This window comes from Colobus angolensis, unplaced genomic scaffold, assembly GCF_000951035.1.
Source record: "Colobus angolensis palliatus isolate OR3802 unplaced genomic scaffold, Cang.pa_1.0 Scaffold95, whole genome shotgun sequence".
Lineage (NCBI taxonomy): Eukaryota > Metazoa > Chordata > Mammalia > Primates > Cercopithecidae > Colobus > Colobus angolensis.
In genome coordinates this window covers 4,387,576-4,407,290 of record NW_012123487.1, presented here as the reverse complement: position 1 = coordinate 4,407,290, position 19,715 = coordinate 4,387,576, and the positions used below count along the sequence as shown (strand labels likewise).

The 19,715-nt window shown below is 47.2% G+C and overlaps 1 protein-coding gene across 1 annotated transcript in view; it reads right to left on the bottom strand.

Moving 5' to 3' along the window:
• MARCH4 (membrane-associated ring finger (C3HC4) 4, E3 ubiquitin protein ligase) overlaps positions 1-19,715 on the bottom strand; it is a 110,800-nt gene that overhangs the window by 9,394 nt on the left and 81,691 nt on the right. Inside the window, exons 2-3 of the mRNA XM_011932302.1 lie at positions 18,044-18,199; positions 11,865-12,057 (exon numbers count right to left, since the gene is read on the bottom strand). Coding sequence (XP_011787692.1) covers positions 11,865-12,057; positions 18,044-18,199 — 349 coding nt within the window. The remainder of the gene's footprint in view (positions 1-11,864; positions 12,058-18,043; positions 18,200-19,715) is intronic.

The following is a 19,715-nucleotide window of genomic DNA, read 5'->3' as shown; positions in this document are numbered from 1 at the left end:
CGAGACTCCGTCTCAAAAAAAAAAAAAAAAGTAATCTACTTCCAGATGCCATAGACATGAACATGGGAAGAAATGGAAGAAATAAGTACTTCCTCTCCTAGATCCAAAGACCTTTGAGCCCCACAACTGAGAGTTAACTTACCAGTGAGTATGTATTCATATTAAGCTTTCAGAGTGTTTGCCGCTTACTCACTTTGAGTCTTTAGATAAGGGACTTCCTCTCTCTCGGAGACTCAGTTTTCTCATCGTAAATCCTTCCTCATAGGGTTGTTATGAGATTAAATAAAGTAATGAGTCCTGCATGCCAATACCTGGTACTGTGCCTGGAACACATGTAACTCTCAATGCCACATCATACTGATTATTGTGGGGGAGATTACAGGACACAAGAAAAGCCCACTCATCTCTCTTCCTTCTTCATTGGCAACCTCGTCCCCAATAGAAGTACCTGCTCTGTCATCTCCTGACTGCTCTCCTCCCCAGCCCTCAGTCAAGTCATTTTCTATAGATGAATGACATGCCAGAGCTAAAAAGCGCTCTAGAGACCAACTGATTCTCATACTGGTGCCTCCTCTCCAACCACAGAGAGACACTCTCCCTCCCCGCAGAATTCCCCACTGTCAGACAGCTATGGGGTGAGACTTAGTAGTGTCTCACTCTGAAGCTCTAGCATTGCCAACCACCCATTTTCCAGATTCCACTCCTCCAGTGCCCACCCCTGTTAAGAACCTGGACCAAAGCACATATCAGGCAAGGGTTGAAAGAAATGAATATAACCAGCTATTTTGGGTGGGTTCAGGGGGTGCTGCTGGAAGAGGCCAGATTGACAACATCACCACGTGCCCAGTATTCTCCAGGGTGCAGCTTTATACTGGACACAGGTATGGCCAGGCTGCATATCACATGAGCTATTATAAAATTACAAAGCTTATTATAAAGTTACCATAAAGTTACAAAAGTAGTTTATTTAGGTAAACATGCTAACACCTTTCTATCTTGAAGCAGAGTTTTGTCTTTTAAAATCCCAAGGATTGGTCGGGCGCGGTGGCTCAAGCCTCTAATCCCAGCACTTTGGGAGGCCGAGATGGGCGGATCACGAGGTCAGGAGATCGAGACCATCCTGGCTAACACTGTGAAACCCCGTCTCTACTAAAAAATACAAAAAAACTAGCCGGGCGAGGTGGCGGGCGCCTGTAGTCCCAGCTACTCGGGAGGCTGAGGCAGGAGAATGGCGTGAACCCGGGAGGCGGAGCTTGCAGTGAGCTGAGATCCGGCCACTACACTCCAGCCCCGGTGACAGAGTGAGACTCCGTCTCAAAAAAAAAAAAAAAAAAATCCCAAGGATTGCCCTTTGGAAATAGGGTATTTATTCCTGTTGGGTTATCCCAGTTCAGAACATTTCTGGAAATTGCTCAATGGGGTTGGCCTTCTGTGACAGAGATGGCTAACTGTCCACCAAAATCCACGCTCCCTTTCCTTGGTATAAAGTTGCCACTGAGAAGAAATTACATTTTCTAGCTTTCTGCACCAAGGTGAGACCAGGTGACTAGTACTGAATGTGACCACAAGCCAGGCCAGCATTTAAGAAATGGGTCTATGGAGCACTCATTTCATTTGATTTTATAGAATGAGGTTTGCCCAATACAAATAAAAAATAAAAACAAAGAAAAAAGAAATGGATATTGAGAGAAAATGCGTGCAGGGCTGGGGCAGAAGATGACTTATTCATGCTTTCTTTAATTTTCTATTAGCTGGGGGCAAAAGACTCAGCAGCCCAAGGGGCCTGTGGAGCCCAGAGATGGAATGAGCTTGTGACTCCAAATTGCTGTGTGGAAGAGAATCTCCTACTGCTCAGGAACTTCTATTGGGTTAAACCATGGACACATAGGGGCTTTTTTTTTTAATATCTGCTGAATATACCCTAACTAACATACCTATAGCTCTAGGTTAGGGGCCACATGAGAAAAGAAGTTTGTGGCTTGATGGCATGTTTCATATTGTACCCAAAATTTATTATCTGGCCTGAGCATCCACCTTATGTATCAAATTGGGGCTATTTCTAGTCACAAACCCACTGCCAACAGACAGGCCCTTCCTGAATCTGTTCTGTGCCAAAGGCAGTTCCCAAGAGATATTCCTAAAATATGTTGAGCTTTGTCAGCACAACTGGGATAAATGAAGTGATTCTCAAGGGGTCTCCTTGGAAGGGGACAGTGCTGATTTGGCACATCTGCTTCTAAATCAGTCATCTTCATCTCTAAGCATCCAGTCACTTGGCTGTGGAGATAGGTGGCTGTCACAGGAGGCTCCAGTGGGTGGCAAGGAGTTAACACGGAATCCAGAAAACCAGACAAGCCACATGCAAGTAACAGAACGTGGATGGGCATCATCTCGCCAGTTTCTGCAGCTGCTGCTTCTCATGTCAGTTTTGTGGCCCAGCCCAACATTGCTGGGGATGGCCCATGGCCACAAGTGTCAGCCTCTGCAAGCCCTGGCATCTCAGTGTGGAGGTGACATCAAAATCCTGGGATGTCAGACCTGGAAGAAACCTGGAGGTTGTTGGGTTCACCCCTCTCATTTTATAGATGAGGAACTAGTTAGAGAGAGAGGGAGTAACTTGTCCAATGCCATAGAGGTGATTAGTGGCTGATACGGTTTGGCTCTGTGTCCCCACCAAGTCTCATCTTGAATTGTAATCCTCATGTGTCAAGAGAGGAACCTGTAATCCCCACGTGTCAAGGGAGGAAGGTGATTGGATCATGGAGGCAGTTTCCCCCATGCTGTTCTTGTGATAGTGAGTGAATTCTCACAAGATCTGTAAGTGGCTGGAAATTCCTCCTTCATTCTTCTCTCTCCTGCTGCTTTGTGAGAAGGTGCCTCCTTCCACTTCTGCCATGATTGTAAGTTTCCTGAGGCCCCCCAAGCCATGTGGAACTGAGCCAATTAAATTTCTTTCCTTTATAAATTACCTCCTATCAGGGAAGTTCTTTATAGCAGTGTGAAAATGGACTAATACAGTGGCTATTCTGGTCTTCAGACCTAGATCTGCTTTCTAGTTTCTTATACTGCTGGGCTGCTTCCAACAAATGTTCCAAGTCTCCTAATCAGGAGATTAAAAGGTTTTACATGTAGAGTCATTTATAGCTAGGAGGAGAGGAAGGAATTTTTGTAGCATATATATGTTTTTGTAGTTAATGTGGATTAAAATTAGGTTTGAAAGAAAAATGTTTGTACAATCCTGCTGCCCCCACCCTCTGCCTATTTGCAATAAAATGAGATTTAAATTCCTTCATCTCAGAGGACAGGGGCCAGGCATCTTTAAATCACTGAAAAGAACCTCAGGGGACCATACACAGAGGAAGCTTACAAAAAAACCACAAAACTTTCTATAATTTTGCTGATTACCATATTCTACTGTTTTAAAGCTTTGGAAATAATCTCAGGAACATTCCTTTCCTTCCTTCCCTTGACTCCATTTCAATCACAAGTTAAAAACAAACATGATGAAGAAGAGAGCCTCATTTTTGCAGAGTTGACTATTTGATGTCCAATCTCTTACTTCTGTGGAGTTAAAAAAAAATGTATTTTTTGGTGCCAAAGCCCTTAATTAATTTACTCTTGTTAAATCCTAATAACTTGACCCACTGGAGCAGAGAATGCCCCATTTGTTTGCTGGGAGGCTCTGTCAGCTTCTCTGCAGCAGAGGACAGCGTCATTAGAGATGGCAGAAGAGGAGGCAGGTGGAACGAGGACATTAGATGTAATCAGATCTTCTCATTGAGGGGACACGGGTGAGGGAACCAAGAACCTTCAAGAAAAAGCTCTGCTCCAAATAAGAGCAGACTTTTATTTACGTGAGGACACAGTTTCAGGCGATCTCTGTATCTAGGCTGTGGCTGCCTTCTGATTATAACAGTTTTGGCAAACATTTCTTGAGTGTTCCCTCTGAGGGGAATCCACTCTGATCAAGCACTTCCTACCTGGTCCCTGATAATTACAAGGGCACACTCCTTTACATTTGCCACAGTGTTAAACCTCTGAACCGCCCTCTGATGATGGTGTTATTATCCTATTTCATAGACAAGGAAAGGGAAGCAGAGAGAAGTGCCAGTTCCTCAAGGTCACAAGGTTAGTAAGAAGCGGAGCCCTGGGCCATTCTGTAGTATGGCCGCCACTTGGGAAACCTACCACTCTGGCCTTTGTGACTCAGTCCTTCCTATTGTTTTCTCATTCTCTATCTTCACCCATCCCTTACTTGGTTAGTGTCCCCTAGTCCTCTGTCCTCAGTCACCTACTCTCTGAGCACTGCAGTATCTCATCAAAACCCACAGCTTCAAACACGTTTTATTGTTCACTTCCAAATCCGTCTTCAAGCCTCATTATCCAACTGCCTACAGAAACTTAGGCATCCATCAGAAATTTTTTTTTTTTATTTGAGACAAGTTTCACTTTGTCACCCAGGCTGGAGTACAGTAGCATAATCAGCTCACTATAACCTCAAACTCCTGGGCTCAAGTGATCCTCCTGTCTCAGCCTCTTGAGTAACTGGAACTGCATGTGTGCACCACCATGCAGGGCTAATTTTTAAAATTTTTGTAGAGATGAGGACTCACTCTGTTGCCTAGGCTGGTCTTGAACTCTTTATTTCAAGTGATCCTCCTGCCTTAGCCTCCCAAAATGCTGGGATTATAGGCGTTAGCCACCATGTCTGGCCTACCAGAGATTTTTAACCCTCTTTTACCACCAGCCCCAACCCCATCAGTCACCAACTCTTGTCAGAACAGGACCAGTGCCCTCAACATCTTCCTCTATGTCACAAGAGGGGACCGCCTGTGTGCTATAAAAGGCCTCTCCCTCTTTCTATCCTGACAAAGAGACCTCTTCTTGGTACTGCCTTCTCCTCCTTGTATTCCATAATGTACTCCATGTGTCTTGTTTCTCTTCTACTACAAACTCTTGGCTTAGAGAGGCTCTTGCCTCTCTACCTGGATTTTAGACTTAAGATAGTCCTTTTGTTTTGGTGCCTTTGCTAAGGACATACCCTTTGGTTGTCCTTTGTTCTATCCACTGCCCATCCTGTTCTCAGGCTCTACTACGGTGCCCATTCCCCACTCAAGCCACACCATGGGACTCTCACTCTCCTGAGAGGGACCCAAACAACCCTATCAAATCTACATCCTAAGTACCTCTCAAGGTCTTCCCTACACTTCTTCCCCACTGCCACTGTGTTGCATCTCTTCATTTCTTGCTTAGCCTATTACAAGCATTTTCCAACAAAGTCTTTCCCTTCCCTATTCTGTCCACCTCTGACCCATTCTCTCCATAGTTGCTAGAGTTCAATTTAAAATGCACATCTGATCATATTTCCCCATTTGAAATTTTATCAATGCCTCCCTACCACCAGTGGGGTCAAATCTGAGTGCCTTAGCACATGACCCACGACTCTGTGGGATTTGGCCTGGCCAACTTCTCCAAGCCCCTTGCCCATCACCCACCTCCCAGCCAAAATATTTGCATTGAGCCATAAAGACTCCCCAATATTTCCTGAGCATACCTGGCTCATGCATGTCTCTGCACCTCCATACAATGCTAGTTCCTTTGCCTGAAATGCTCTTTCCCCCAGTTCTGAATGAACTTTGATTTGTCTTTGGAAACGAGTTTAAGGATAGCATTCCTTCCTTCAAGAAGCATTCCTGGACTCCCCCAAGAGAGTCAATTGCTCTCTACTCTGCTCTACCTTCCTCTGTACTGTGTACAGCCCATCCTGAATTGTGATTTATTTGTAGACTATGAGCTCCTTGAGGGCAAGGAACTGTGTCCTATTCATCTTTTTGTGAATGTTCTCTAGTTTTGGGAACAAAACGAGGCAGCCAACAAAAGCTACTGAAGGAATGGATATGACCCACTCTGACTCAAGTTCCTCTTTCCTGGGTTCACGCTCATTCTTATGTTCAGACCTCAGTCCCAGCTCTTATTATATGGGATTCAGTGATTACCTTGTCTGCATCCCAAAAAGAAGAAAGATTCTTGAAAGCAGGTGACTCTCTCATTTGAGTGTACATACCCAGGTTCCTCTGAATAATATCTTTTCTTTTCTGAGACATGGTCTTGCTGTGTCACCCGGATTGGAGTACAGTGCCACCGTCATAACTCACTGCAGCCTTGACTTCCTGGGCTCAAGTGATCCTCCTATCTAAGTCTCCTAAGTCTCTGGGACTACAGGCACACACCACCACACCTGGCTTTTTTTTTTTTTTTTTCTTAAGAGATGCCCTTCAGCACACTGCTCCAAAAGGAAAGGTAAATACATTGTTTGGCCTCCCAAAGTGCTGAGATTACAGGTGTGAGCCACTGTGTCTGGCCTGAATAAATATTTTTTAATGAATGAATCAATGAATGGGTTCCCCAAGTTCATGGTAACTAGATTTAGCTTCTCTCACCTGAAGAACCTTTCACCAGAGTGTCTTATAGGGAGATAAACCATCAAATTTCATCTCAATTTTTCAGGCCTCTCTCTCAATTGATGTCAAAATAGCACAATCAAAAAGGAGGTGCAACAATGGCTAACCTCCCAAACCCTGAATATAAGACAGGAGCAGCTGGGACTCACTTAATTTCTGATTGTTACCAGCAGTTATCGTGAGGGTCAAAATATTACTGGACTAATTTCCCCCCAACCTGCCTCCCCAACCAAGCTCTGCATCTGCAGTGTTAAAGAGCAATCAGAGAAGAAACAGATAGTAGAAAAAGCCTTGGAATTAGAGCCAGAGGTTCTTGGCCCAATCCTCTGCTCCACCATTTTCTTAGCTGTGTGACTTGGAGCGCAGGTGCTTAAGCCTTTCCTCACCTGTTAAATATGCATCCTAATACTTATCTTGCTTATCTTTTGGGGTTAATCGGTTTCTCTGTTCTTGCAGGGATGTCACAGTTTGCTCCATCCAAAGCAACTTATGTTTGGCTTTCACAGTGGCATGCATTAGTCTAGAAAGTTAGGACCCTAAGCTAAGAGATGCTTTGTCTGTTGAGGCAGCTTGTATCAGTAATTGTACAACCCTCTGATATAAGGAAGTCTAAAGACATCATCCTCAACTCTGGAGCTGTGCTGCATCAAATAGGGAGCTCAGACTTTCCTGGCAATCGTTTCAGGCAAAATCCTTTGGTAAGCACTGAGCCATTCTCCGAGAGTCACTGCTCTGGAGTCTTCTTATTGATCTCTAAGAGCCAGTCAGATGGATACAGCTGTGAATGGGATTGAGGCGGCTCCAGGAGCAGTAAGCAGGCAGTGTCCCACACCGCATCCTCCTGGCTTCCTGGCAGGGCATATCTGCAGAGCTGCTGTTGGCTTTCCGTGAAGGTTCTCCTTGGAGTCCCTCCCACTCTCATGAGCTGTCCCTCAGCACACCGCTCCAAAAGGAAAGGTAAATACATTGTTAACGATTTGTTAAAACCATCCATTTTATGTTTACTCATATTCTTTACTATCTGTGGCCATTTAACAGTCTTAGGGAATAAACAAATTGTCCTTGGTATCTGAAATATAAAGAAAGTCTAGAGACTCATCGTAGCAGATGGTTTTGTTCCTCTTCTCTTACTTAGCCTTTTGAGCCAACACAGGGCCAGACTCATTTTCTTTTCTCCTGATGATAACATTTTTATCCCAGGTGCTGAATTGCTCCACCCATCCAAGGAGCTTGGGCCTATGGATATTGATGCTTTTTGTCAACGTTTTCCTCAACTAGCATTTCTTGAGAAGATGCCCCTCTGCTGAAATCCCTTCCACCCACTCTCTGCCAGGGAGGCTCCTCTTCCTCTTCCCACTCACATTATCTTCTTCCACTCTCTTAGGACTTCTGGAAGGGAAGCTTCCCCCTTTTTCATGGAAGCAAACTAACTTATCAGGTTTTGAAACTCTTAAATGCCTCAAATGTAAGACAGATGCCTCCTGTGGCTCTTGCCTTTGTTTCCGCCTTTGTGCAGCAAGAAGACCACGCTGTGCCTCCTTCTGGAAGTCCTGGCCAGGTCTCTGTTCCCTCTTCTAGCTTCTCTGTCTCTCATTGGTTCAGTAAATCTGGTTTGGGTGGCCAGAGGTCAAGGTTCATAGATGGAGGCAGGAGGTGGTGGGAGAGGGGTGATGGGGACATTTTCTCCTTCTCTCAAAGCAAACTGCACCCTGGGTTGGCATTCTGGAAATTTGATGAAGGTGGAGTGTTGGCTGTGTTACAGCATCACTTGAGTTGGGGGCAACCCCTGGTTGATGGGTGCTTTGCTGGGAATGCCTGCTGGGAGCCTGTGGCTTTGGGCTTCCACGAGCACAGTGACCTGAACTGAGTATGACTTCTGCAAGAACCCTGGAAATGATGCCCAGGTGGACCCTATACCCATGGTTGTGGGTTTCATCTTCTTGCTCCTGAGTTACTGTTTGGGAGCCAAGAGAATAGCCGGGAACTAGGAGGTGGAGTGCGGTGAGGACTCCCTGCAGAGGTAAGCCCGACTTGCCATCCTGGAGGCTGTAGTTCCTGTCCTACATTGCCCTGAGTGAATCTAATGCCAAGTGTGCTCTCTGGAAGTCCCCATGAGTCAGAATGTCTAGTTGAGCCTACAAATAAAGATATCCCTGGCAGGAATTGCAGGCTTTACCTGATTCTCCCTCCAGAGAGCCCCCAAAAAGCGGATATTTTTGCACCCAATTGTGCAGTGTGATGCATTTTCCCTCTACTGGACAGAATACTGCACAGAAGGAGAAGCTGAATTTCACCCTCAAACCACCATCATCACTACTGGTTATCATCATTTCGCCATCATCAAAATCCCCATCATCATAACCCCAAGAACCTGTTTGTGGATTCTCACCATTGCCTGGCACGTCCCACTCGCTTGCAAGATCACATATTACTCCTTTTTATTTCCTCTCCCAGCATTTTCCCCTGCGGACAGCCTCTCCTAGGAAAACACTGAACTGAGAGTCCTACTCCGCTGTGGGAGTCAGCCTAAGACAAATGCTTCTGTTTCAGAATTTCACAATCTGAAAAATGGGAAGACGAATCCTTGCCCCCACAGTCATGCTCTGAAATGGTCTGGGTTCTTATTATAATCAATACAATGACAGAGCTGTCTGAACTCCTTAAAGGTGAGATGGTCTAAATGTCAATAGTTCTCACCACTTTTGGATGACACTGAAAGCCATTAGGGTCCCTCTGCATTCCCTCTCCCATCCCATAGCTGTCTCCAAGCAGTCACTGGCTTGTCAGCACAGAACGGATAAATTGTGGTGTGTTTTTGTATTTTGGGTTATTATGTTTTCCGAAGAAAGGAAAACAATGAAAACTCTCAATATTCAGTCCCCTCTGCTTCTCCCAATAAACTGAAGGACTGAGTGCCACATGTGTATAAGAAAAAGAATTAGAGAGATAGAAGTGGGCCAGGGAAAAGGCAGGCAGCTAGAAAAAAGCCAAGAAACAGGAGGAGGAGGAGAGATGGCACAGAGCCCTACTCAGAGAGAAACACCATGAGAAGGAGAGACCAGAGCACCAGGCCAGCCTGAGCAGGAGCACTGGGAGGCTCAGAGCCACAGGAAACAGACCTATGCCTGACAGCCCCCTTGCGAGTGGGCCCAGGTGTACTCAAAGTCACAGGTGGCACCTGTAGGTTTCCCATAGGTCACACCACGGGACTCCTGCTATCTGGTGCAAGAGAGCTAATGGAATGAGCACTGGGTTGTGAGTCAGGAGAACTCGCTTTTAATCCCAGATAAGAACGTTGAGCAGATTATTTCCTCTCTCTGAGCCTCAGTTCTCTCAGCTGCAAAGCAAGCAAACTAGACTGGTTGATGACCTGGTCTCTTCTATGTTCAATTCGGTCTTCAAATCTGTAGAGCCATTGGTGGTAGTAGGTATTTATGCTCCTCTCTTTTGTCCATGCTCCCTCCAGGGAAGGAACATATTCCCCTGCCCTGTTACCCTATTGATGTTGGACTTACTGATGACTAGTGTTAGCCAATAGGCTGTGGGTAGAACGGACAGTGCACTAGTTCTGAGCAGACGTTTTGAGATGCATTGCAAATTTCCCTCTTGTGCTTCTGCATTCAACCAGGAAAACAGCACACCCAGTAGTCCCTGCTCCTTTAGCCTGGGTCCCAGCATGAGGAGACACTCAGAGCAGGCCTGAACCCAACGCACAACCAGAAGTTAAACCCAGCCAACCTCAGCAGAGCCAAAGCCACCTCCCAAATCCCTGAATGGGAAATCAATGTTTGTTGTAAGGCACTGCGATTTGTGGAATTGTTTGTTATTGCAGCCAGTGCTGACTAGTTGACTAATACATCATGTGACAGGAAAGCATGTCTCATAGAAGGACACAGCAGAGACTGATCTAAAGCCTGCCTGAAGGAGAATGAAGGGCAGCTAGAGGGGCCCCTCCATGTTTCCCCATTCCATGCCAGAGCTGCTATAAACCTCCATGTGGAGACACACCTGGCTTTTGGCATCAATAATCCAGGGCTCAGCAGGAGTAGGAGCAGAGTCTGGGGGGAGGGGGAAGGAAATTAGAATGCGTCAATGTCAACTTGTTCCCCGTTCATAGTCCTCCTGGGCTGCCTGCTTCTCTCACTGCCTAGGTGCGATAATGAAAAGACTCTTGAACTTGGAGTTGATATATTGGTTTAGCTAACTTGAAGAGACAGCAAGATGGCTTAGACAAGTTTACAAGTTCCAGCATCCCTGGTATCTGGCTAGTATAACCAGTATGTAAGTCTCCAGGCTTTTCTGATCCCTAATATTAAAGAACTCCAAAGAAATTCACACAAACATCAGCCCAGCCAAATTCTAGCTAATAGATATTTTTCTGCCAAACAGAGAAGTGTAGCATATTTAATACAATATACTAATAACGCCCAGAGAGGATAACTGTGGAACTCTAATGCTCCCAGGACTGTGACTTAGGGGATAACCTGAGAGTTCTAGGGTGGGATGTCTGACCAGAGCTTCCCCACCTCCTTAGCTGCTTGGACTGTGTCTTCAGAGTCGCAACAGAGCCACAGTCATCTGTTGGGCGAGGGAGGGGAAAGATCCAGCCCCCCACCACCAAAGCTACATGGTGGAAGAAAGGAAGAATACAAACTTGGGAGTGGTGTCAGGGAAGGAGTAGGATCTAAAGCAGTGGGTTCCAATTTTTTTTTCTAAAACACTGAAACCTTTTAAACAAAACTTTATCTGGAACAGAAATACATGTAAATAGATAAAAGAACAGACGCCATGATGAAACAGGAGTGAGGATTTGAAGCCTCTCTGTGCAACATTCCTTTTCCATTCCCTGGTTGGGATGGGGGAGCCTGGAGCTGTGTGTGAGGCCCCAGCACTACACAAAGCTGGAAAACCACTGGACTAGAGAAACTCACGGCATGGAAACAGGCTTAGGGAAAGCTGGAATAAGGCAGGGAGTGGGGGCAGATTCAACCATGGCCGTCTCTAGGCAGTGTGCTGTGAAGAGAATGGAAGGAAATGGGCAGGCATCCCTTGTCATGCTTGGCAGTGTAGGGTGCACAGTGCAGAGAAGGCCATGCACACCCTGCTTGAGGTGCATAGACTTAACAATTTTTCTCAAATCCTCCTAGAGGCAAGCCTCATCTTTATCTTCAACCGTGCAGACAGGTTTGTTTGGGAAATATCTAGATCACCCTTCTTTTCCCTGCCTCCTCCCACTTCCCATCCACTCCTTGAATCCAAGCCTCTGGCCTCTCCCGAGCTCACAGGTCTCAAGCCTGGGGCCATATCTGCTTCAGCCTCCCACAATGGGGGATCCTGAGGGATCTGTCCATCCCACAAGCACATGATTCCCCACTTCCCATGGAGGCAAGCCCCCAGACCCACCTATGCACACCACGTCCATGAAGCCATACATCCCATAGCAGATCTGGAAGAGAAGGTCTTGGCGCTGCCATCTTGCCGAGGGGCTGAAAGTTGACCAGATGAGCCAAGAAATACTGGCGATGAGGAAGAGGGAGCCCAGGATGGCGGCTGCAACCTGAACCTTCTCAATGACCGTCAGAGAGATGGCCTGCCACTGTGGGGGAGAGAGTGGCCAGTTAGTAGTCGTTTGGATGCCCTCATCCCATTCCCACCCCTCTTCCGTCTGCTGCTCCAACAGCCCACCTCTGATTTAGGATTTAAGCCAGGGCTTTCCAACCTGTGGTACAATGTGCATTTTGCAGGTTTCTGAATTTCACATTGAACTTTAGATGCAGAGAAAATCTCTATCACACCAAATGATCACAGTTAATTGTAAGGAGGGGGCTCTAGGTGGGCGTGGCTGGAAAGGAAGACCCTTAGACTTGATTATGATATAGACAGAGAAATGGAGAGAATGATGAAAATGCAGAGCTAGTGAGGGTGGTGTTCTAGGCCCCCTGATTTTTTTTTTTTTTTTTTTTTGAGACGGAGACTTCGCTCTGTCGCCCAGGCTGGAGTGCAGTGGCATGATCTCACTGCAAGCTCCGCCTCCCAGGTTCACCCCATTCTCCTGCCTCAGCCTCCTGAATAGCTGGGACTACAGGTGCCCGCCACCATGCCCGGCTAATTTTTTTGTAGTTTTTAGTAGAGATGGGATTTCACTGTGTTAGCCAGGATAGTCTCGATCTCCTGACCTCATGATCTGCCGCCTCGGCCTCCCAAAGTGCTGGGATTACAGGTGTGAGCCACCGCGCCCGGCCTGCTCCCAGATGGCTCTTTTCAGAGAAACACAGTCTATTTTCTAACTAATAGGTGCTGAGAGTGCACAGGCTTTTTTGTTTTTGATTTTGTTTGTTTGTTTGTTTCTTGCTTTCTACAACATCACCTTGCATGCCACTTAATTTATATGCTAGAGATTACCAATTCAGTAGACCATGGAATGAGATGTGGGGAGAGAGAAGAAAAACAGCTTATTTTACTGAATGTATATCAACACTATTATTTCATTTTTCAACAGAAAAAGCCCTGTGCTTATAGCAGTATTGACAGATGGGTTAAAGGCTAGGGTGTGGGTGAGTTTCAACACTGAAATTCTATGATTCTATGGCTGGTCCAGGCAGTACAGGTCTGAAGGAGCCAGGAGTTAGATTTTTAGCTTGGGGTTTATTCATGCAGTTACTCAACGAATACATATCGAGTATATTCTATGTGCTGGCCACTATGCTAGGGGCTGGCAATGAAGCTCTAGGCAAAAACAGACAAGGTGCCTGCCCTTATGGAGCTTATAGTCTAGGGAACTTAGGAAACAATATAATTATTTGCACATGCAATTCATCAAGGGTAAGTCAGGGAGGAACATGGCACAGTGAGAGCCGGTGACAGGGGGATTCGACTTCGAGAGGAAGCGATGCTTGAGTTGACTAGGTTACTAGTCAACTAGGCAATGAAAGGAGGGAAGACTGCTCCCAGCAGAGGGAAGAGCATGTGCAAAGGCCTGTGCCAGAAGAAAACATGGGAAGGATAAAAGCCTGGGAGAAGATAAGAGTGGGTGGAGTGAGACAGCAAAAGAGCTTGTGGGGTGAGACAACTGGAAAAGGAAGAATGAGAGATCACACAGAACCTTGTAGAATATGCAGAGACTTTGTGCTTTGTCCTAAGTGTAGATGTGACGATATGAATGGTTTTATGCAGAGGACTGACAGGATCAAATTTGGGAAAGTGGGGGGAAGGACATCTTTTGATTGGAGACATTTGCATAACACTCTGCAAAGAACACCCCCAGAAAGCATTTCACTCTGAACTCTGAGAAAAGGCAGACTATTTTCCCTCTGCCAACAGGGAGACCTGGATGGAAGTATTGATTCATTCTGGCTGTAGCTGGGATTGGCCTGGCCAGTGGTCCCCAGGGAATTGTAACCGTACGGAAGCATTTCACTTGCTGGTCCAGACGTAGGACATCAGCCTCTACATTTAATTATACAGATAGCCTCCATTACAGGTAATTGGGCCTTTACATTTTCCACTGTTTCCCCTGCCTAGGGTTACACATAATGAAAGGATTTTCCAGAAGATGACTTCATCATACAGACTTCTTTCATGCACAACAAATGCTTTTTCCAGGGCCTGCCCTGCTGCCTGGAAAGAGGGCTTCTGGCTGAGTTTTTGTTTCTACCATTGAGGCATCCATAATCCTCCCTTTCTCCTGCTCCTCTAGACTTCAAAAATGCCAAATATAGAGGCACAGAAAGCTTCTCTTCATCCCTAAAACCCCTTCTACCAGCTCTGAAGCCAGCTGTGGAACTTAAATGGGGCTTCTGACTGCAGTGTGAAGTGTGACGGAGGAGCAGGGTGGGGTGCTATGGACAAGGCACTCTCCCCCGTCTGTCCCACATGAGGCTCCGCAGAGATGACGGAGAAAGCAGAGAGTGAACGAGCTCTGAAAACTCACAGGAGGGCTGGGAGGGGGAGATGGGCACCCGGGGTACCAGGTTGCCACCAGATCCCCACTCTGATCTCAGTATCATGAGGTTTCTCCATCCTCTGAACTCTCATCCTGCAGCACCAATGAACGGAGAGACAAGGGGAAAAGCACAGAGACTGGATGTTGTATGTCTTAGAACAGGAAGGAACACTGAGTGAGGGATCTGATGACCCGATCCTGACTGGGCTCCACTCCTACGCGCTCAGTGTGACCTAGGAGAAGTCAAGAAATCATGAGGACCCTCAACTTTCCTTTCTGTAAAATAGAAATAATTGGTCTTTCCTGCTTCCTAGAGTGTTATGTAAAACAAAATCACTCTTAAACCAGTGCTTTGAAGGGTGTTCTTAATGATGTTTCAGCAAAAATACAGATCAGAGTGTCAAGGCGGGGGTATTCCCAAACGTGCCTGAGCAGAGGTTGAGACCTGGACCCAGGAGTCAGACCCCCACATCCACTCTACCACTCAGTAGCTGTGTCAGCCTGGGCATGTTGCTGAACCCTTCTGTGCCTCCATCGTCACATCTGTAGATTAGGAAAAATAATAGTGCCCACTTCACCGGGTTGTTTTCAGGACTAAATTATACAATATATGTGAATATTTAGAACACTGACGGACACCTAATAAGCACTAACTAAATGTTCATTAATAATTGCAATTCAGATGTAACAAAGAGAGGGTAGGAAGCAGCCACAAAGCCTTGAGACCCTCAGAGCCATGCTGTGCCTCCTTCCGCAGTGGTTCTTCTGGCTGGAAATATTGCTTCTGGAGGGTCGCTAAGATGATGCCCCATAGGACACTAAATAGTGTATTATTTCTCACTACTTTTTTTCTTTGTTTCTGAGACAGGATCTCACTCTGCCACCCAGGCTGGAGTGCAGTGGCATAATCATAGCTCACTACAACATAGACCTCTTGTGCTCAAACAATCCTCCCACCTCAGCCTCCTGAGTAGCTGGGACTACAGTCATGGGCTACTGTGCCCAGCTAATTTCTTTCATAGAGACAGGGTCTCATTACGTTGCCCAGGATAGTGTTGAACTCCTGGCCTGAAGTGATCCTCCAGCCTCAGCCTCCCATCAGTGCTGAGATCACAAGTGTGAGCCACCATGCCTGGCCTATTTCTCATGACTCTGTCTGGGGCATGAACCAGGAGGTAAGACAACCAGGAGACCTGGAAGGAACTTCCCCTCTCTGGTAGCAGAGGCAGTCCTGGGATTCCCATCCATCGCTCTGCCCACTTGTGGTGGGGCCTGCCAGCTCCATCCTACACTATAGATGATCCAGCCGGGCTGGGGCATAGCAGCCCAGAAGGTGCCCACCATGCTGAGCAGGCAGCTGTCTCACATGTTGCTGGACCTGAGGAGTGCAGGACATACAATTGGGACGTTTTGGACCACAACCACACAAAATCGCTTCTAATCCAAACTACTTCCTTCTTCCAGTGCTATCCAGAAGTGAGACGGCATTTTCTGAGCACACACCATTGCATTTCCAGGAGCAACAGAATCAGAGGGAGCCTCCACCAGTGAATGTCAAGAAACTCACAGTGGAAGACAGGGTAGGGACTCAGGAATAGATCCATATGGATCCTCAGAGATCCATATTGCTAACACTGCCACTTGCTTACCTGACTTGGGAGATTAGAATAACCTTTTCGTTTTTTACCCCCAGGAAAAAGTTATCCCTAAATGCATTTTCACTTTATGAGCCAAGGATAGAGCCAAGGAAGGGTGCTTTGGGCTGGGTGGGCTGGGTTCACAGGTTTGGAATCTGACCCTTTCTTGAGGCTTGAGCTGGATGAAAAGAAAGGGGAGGGTTAATGCATTCAGGCCCCTGCTGGAGCTCAGAGGATGTGGAGTCAGCTGTCTCGTGACACTGCTATTTTAAGACACTTTGAGATTTTGAAATGAATTGAAGATGGAACCAGCAGCAGGGAAAGGCACCTCTTTATGACCCCTTGGTATACTAGTCTAAGAGGGCTAAGGTGCCTGGGGCTTTTAGTGCCACCTTCCAGAAATGCCCCACAACCCCAGCACACTTGTGTGTGTGCAACACACATACACACAGAGACTCATTCTTGGGATTGCCCCATGTAAAACTCCATGGGGTGTAAAACAAAACACCCTGGACACCACAGCTGTGGGTGCTTCCAGCTGCTCCTCCATACAAAGACCCCATCGCCACCACCCCTCCCAACCCCCGTTACACCTCCTGGGCTTTCAGGACTCCCCCCTCCACCACCACCCCAGAGAGGAGGAGTGAAACTGTGCCACGAGCTGAAGTCCCCATCCTCACTCTCATTCTTGCTAATTGATTATGTGGCAGCTTAATTGGCTGATCATGCATATGTGGAGGTATTTTCAGAAGCAAAATGCTCTCTGTATGTGTGTGTGCCTCGAAGGAGAGTTGCTTGATTTGGGGCATTTGTGAGGGCGGCACAGGCCTGCCAGCTCCTCTGGGGACAATGGATGTGTCAGGGCAGGGATAGAGTGGTGGGGGCAGTCATAGGAGCCCTAAGTTCTGTCTGAATCTGTGTGGCAGGCCCTCATTTCACCCTGGTCCTACCTGCCTTTCCAGGATAGTTTTTTAATATTATTCTCTCCCCTTCTTCTATTTCTTATTGCTTATATTCCCATTTTTCTCTGCCTCCCTCTCCTGTTTCTTCTGTTTTACCTCTGTTCTTTGCCATTGGAAGAGTGGTCTCTGAACCAGAAGCATCAACAGGTCCTGCTCCAGACCTACTGAGTAGCCTGCATTTTGACAAGACTGCAGATCAATTACATGCACATTGATGTGTGAGAAGTGCCATTGAGTCTATTCTTCTTATTTCTTCTTTGTTTTTTTTTTTTTTTTTTTGAGACGGAGTCTCGCTCTGCCACCCAGGCTGGAGTGCAGTAGCTCGATCTCGGCTCACTGCAAGCTCCACCTCCCAGGTCCATGCCATTCTCCTGCCTCAGCCTCCTGAGTAGCTGGGACTACAGGTGTCCACCACCACACCTGGCTAATTTTTTGTATTTTTAGTAGAGACGGGGTTTCACCATGTTAGCCAAGATGGTCTCAATCTCCTGACCTCATGATCCACCCGCCTCGGCCTCCCAAAGTGCTGGGATTACAGGCGTGAGCCACCGTACCCAGCCTTTATTTCTTATTTACCAGCCCGTAGCTTGATCTCAATCCTTCTCTTCACCCCTCCCACCTTCTGTCTTTTTGTTTCCTGTTCTCTTCTGCCCTCTGGCCCTTCTCTTTTTCTTCTTCTTCCCTCCCTCCTTCATTTCTTCCTTTCCTTTCCTTCTTTCTTCCTCTCCTTTCTGCATTCATTTATTCATCCATCACTTACTTATTCTCCCTTTTCTATCTGATTCTCCACACTTCTTTCCTTCTGTATCTATTTCCCTCTCTTTGTCCCATCTCTTCCTCTTCTTGCTGAAGCTTAAGAGAAAACACAAATGTCCTTTCATTCCCTCCTGCCCCACACCACCCACCGTGCTTACCCACCCAGCCCATCTCCTTCCTTTCCCTCAAACTGCCCTGAATCTAAGGTGAAGCAAGCCTCCTGCTGAAGCAGGTGGTGTGGAAGTCCCAGGCCCAGCATCCCCACCGGGCAGCCCTGGGTCGTACCTGCAGAGGATTTTTTGTGCTTATGGCGATGACGTGGTACTTGTAGTAGCACAGCTCGCAGCTCCAGCAGCCCCGCTCGCTGATCCACTTGATGAGGCAAGGCTGGTGTGTGCACTTGACCGAGCCATCGCAGCGGCACGGGCTCAGCAGCTCCCCCTGCAGGGAGAGAGCACAAGGTGATGAGGCTGAGACCTACCGTGGCTACTGGGTGGGTGATGGGCAGGAGCATGGCAGCTGCAGCCTGGTTTGGGCCACCCAAGTAGGCCACAGGCTTTGTTTGGGGGCACCAGACCCCACAGAGGAGGCCTGGGCTCCTGCACCCCCACCATGAGAGCCAAGCCATGTTGGTCAGCACAACTAACAGCTCTGAGCCCCTGCTCCTACTTGATACAGCACAGTACTATTAATTCCTAGGGTTCTACGAAGATGAGTGGGCTGGTTTCTGCGGAAGCCTCTGCTGTTCACAGTGGGGTGTCAGGCTGCAGAAGCATCTCTGTGAAGGCTCGGCCAACGGTTGCAAACTCAAATGCCCTCAGTGACAGACAGGCAACACAGATAACAAAAGCTAGCTAGCGGAGACTGAATTGGAAGGCTCAGACCCAAGTTAAAGGGAAAGCCACCATCAGCTCTAGCCAGTGTAGATGTGGGGATCTAGGATGTTGGGCAGATGCCCTCACTGAAGGCCTGGGTCCCTCCAGCCACCCTTGGGCCTGGCTGGGGTTAGCTGGGAAGCCCAGCTTGGAGGAGTTGGAATCAGAGAGGCAGAGGACTCAACTGAGCAAGATGGTGTCAGGATTTGAAACTTCCTTTGAGTGGACTGCAGCGTTGGGCTCACTCTCCAGAACTTCTCATGACCATATGTCAGATGGTCGTGGCCGAAACCTGTGTTTTTTGTTTGTTTGTTGTTTTTGAAACAGGATCTCACTCTGCTGCCCAGGCTGGAGTGCAGTGGCACGATCGTGGCTAACTGCAATCTTGATCTTCTGGGCTCAAGTGATCCTTTGGCCTCAGTCTCCCAAGTAGCTGAAACTACAGGCATGCACCACCATGTCCGGCTAGTTTTTTACTTTTTTGTAGAGATGGAGTTTCATCACATTGCCCAGGATGGTCTTGAAATTATGGATTTCCATCTGCCTCTGTAATCACGCACTTGGCTGCAGACTGTAGAATCGGCTCTTCCTTCTAAGATTCCTGGAATCATATTTCTTTTCCATTTCAACTCCTATCACTCAAGGATCTCACAGTGGCCTGGATGAGGTTTGGAATGTTCTTTTGCACCTGGTCTACCTGTCAGCTGTTACTCTCTGTCTTCAAGATGATTCAAATGCCGCCTCCTACTGGGAGTGGTCCCTGGCTGCTCCAGGTTGAGCACAGTGCTTTGAGCTCTGAGTGCCTTATGCTGAGTGACTTGGGTACATTCTTGTTAGCATGCTTGGTGCATCATTATGAAGATCTACACATATCCCTGTCTACCCACCAGAGGAGCCCCACAAGGCAGGGTGAGGTATTTATCTTTGCACCCCTTTTCTCCAGTGGCAAGCCCTGTACCCAAGGTGCCAAGCCCTAAATAAGTTTTCATGTTTGAATAAGTACATGAAAAAGTAAATCAAGTGTCTTCTCAGGTTGCCTGCATTGCCTTGAGGAACAGGAATGAGATGCCCACTCCATGAGA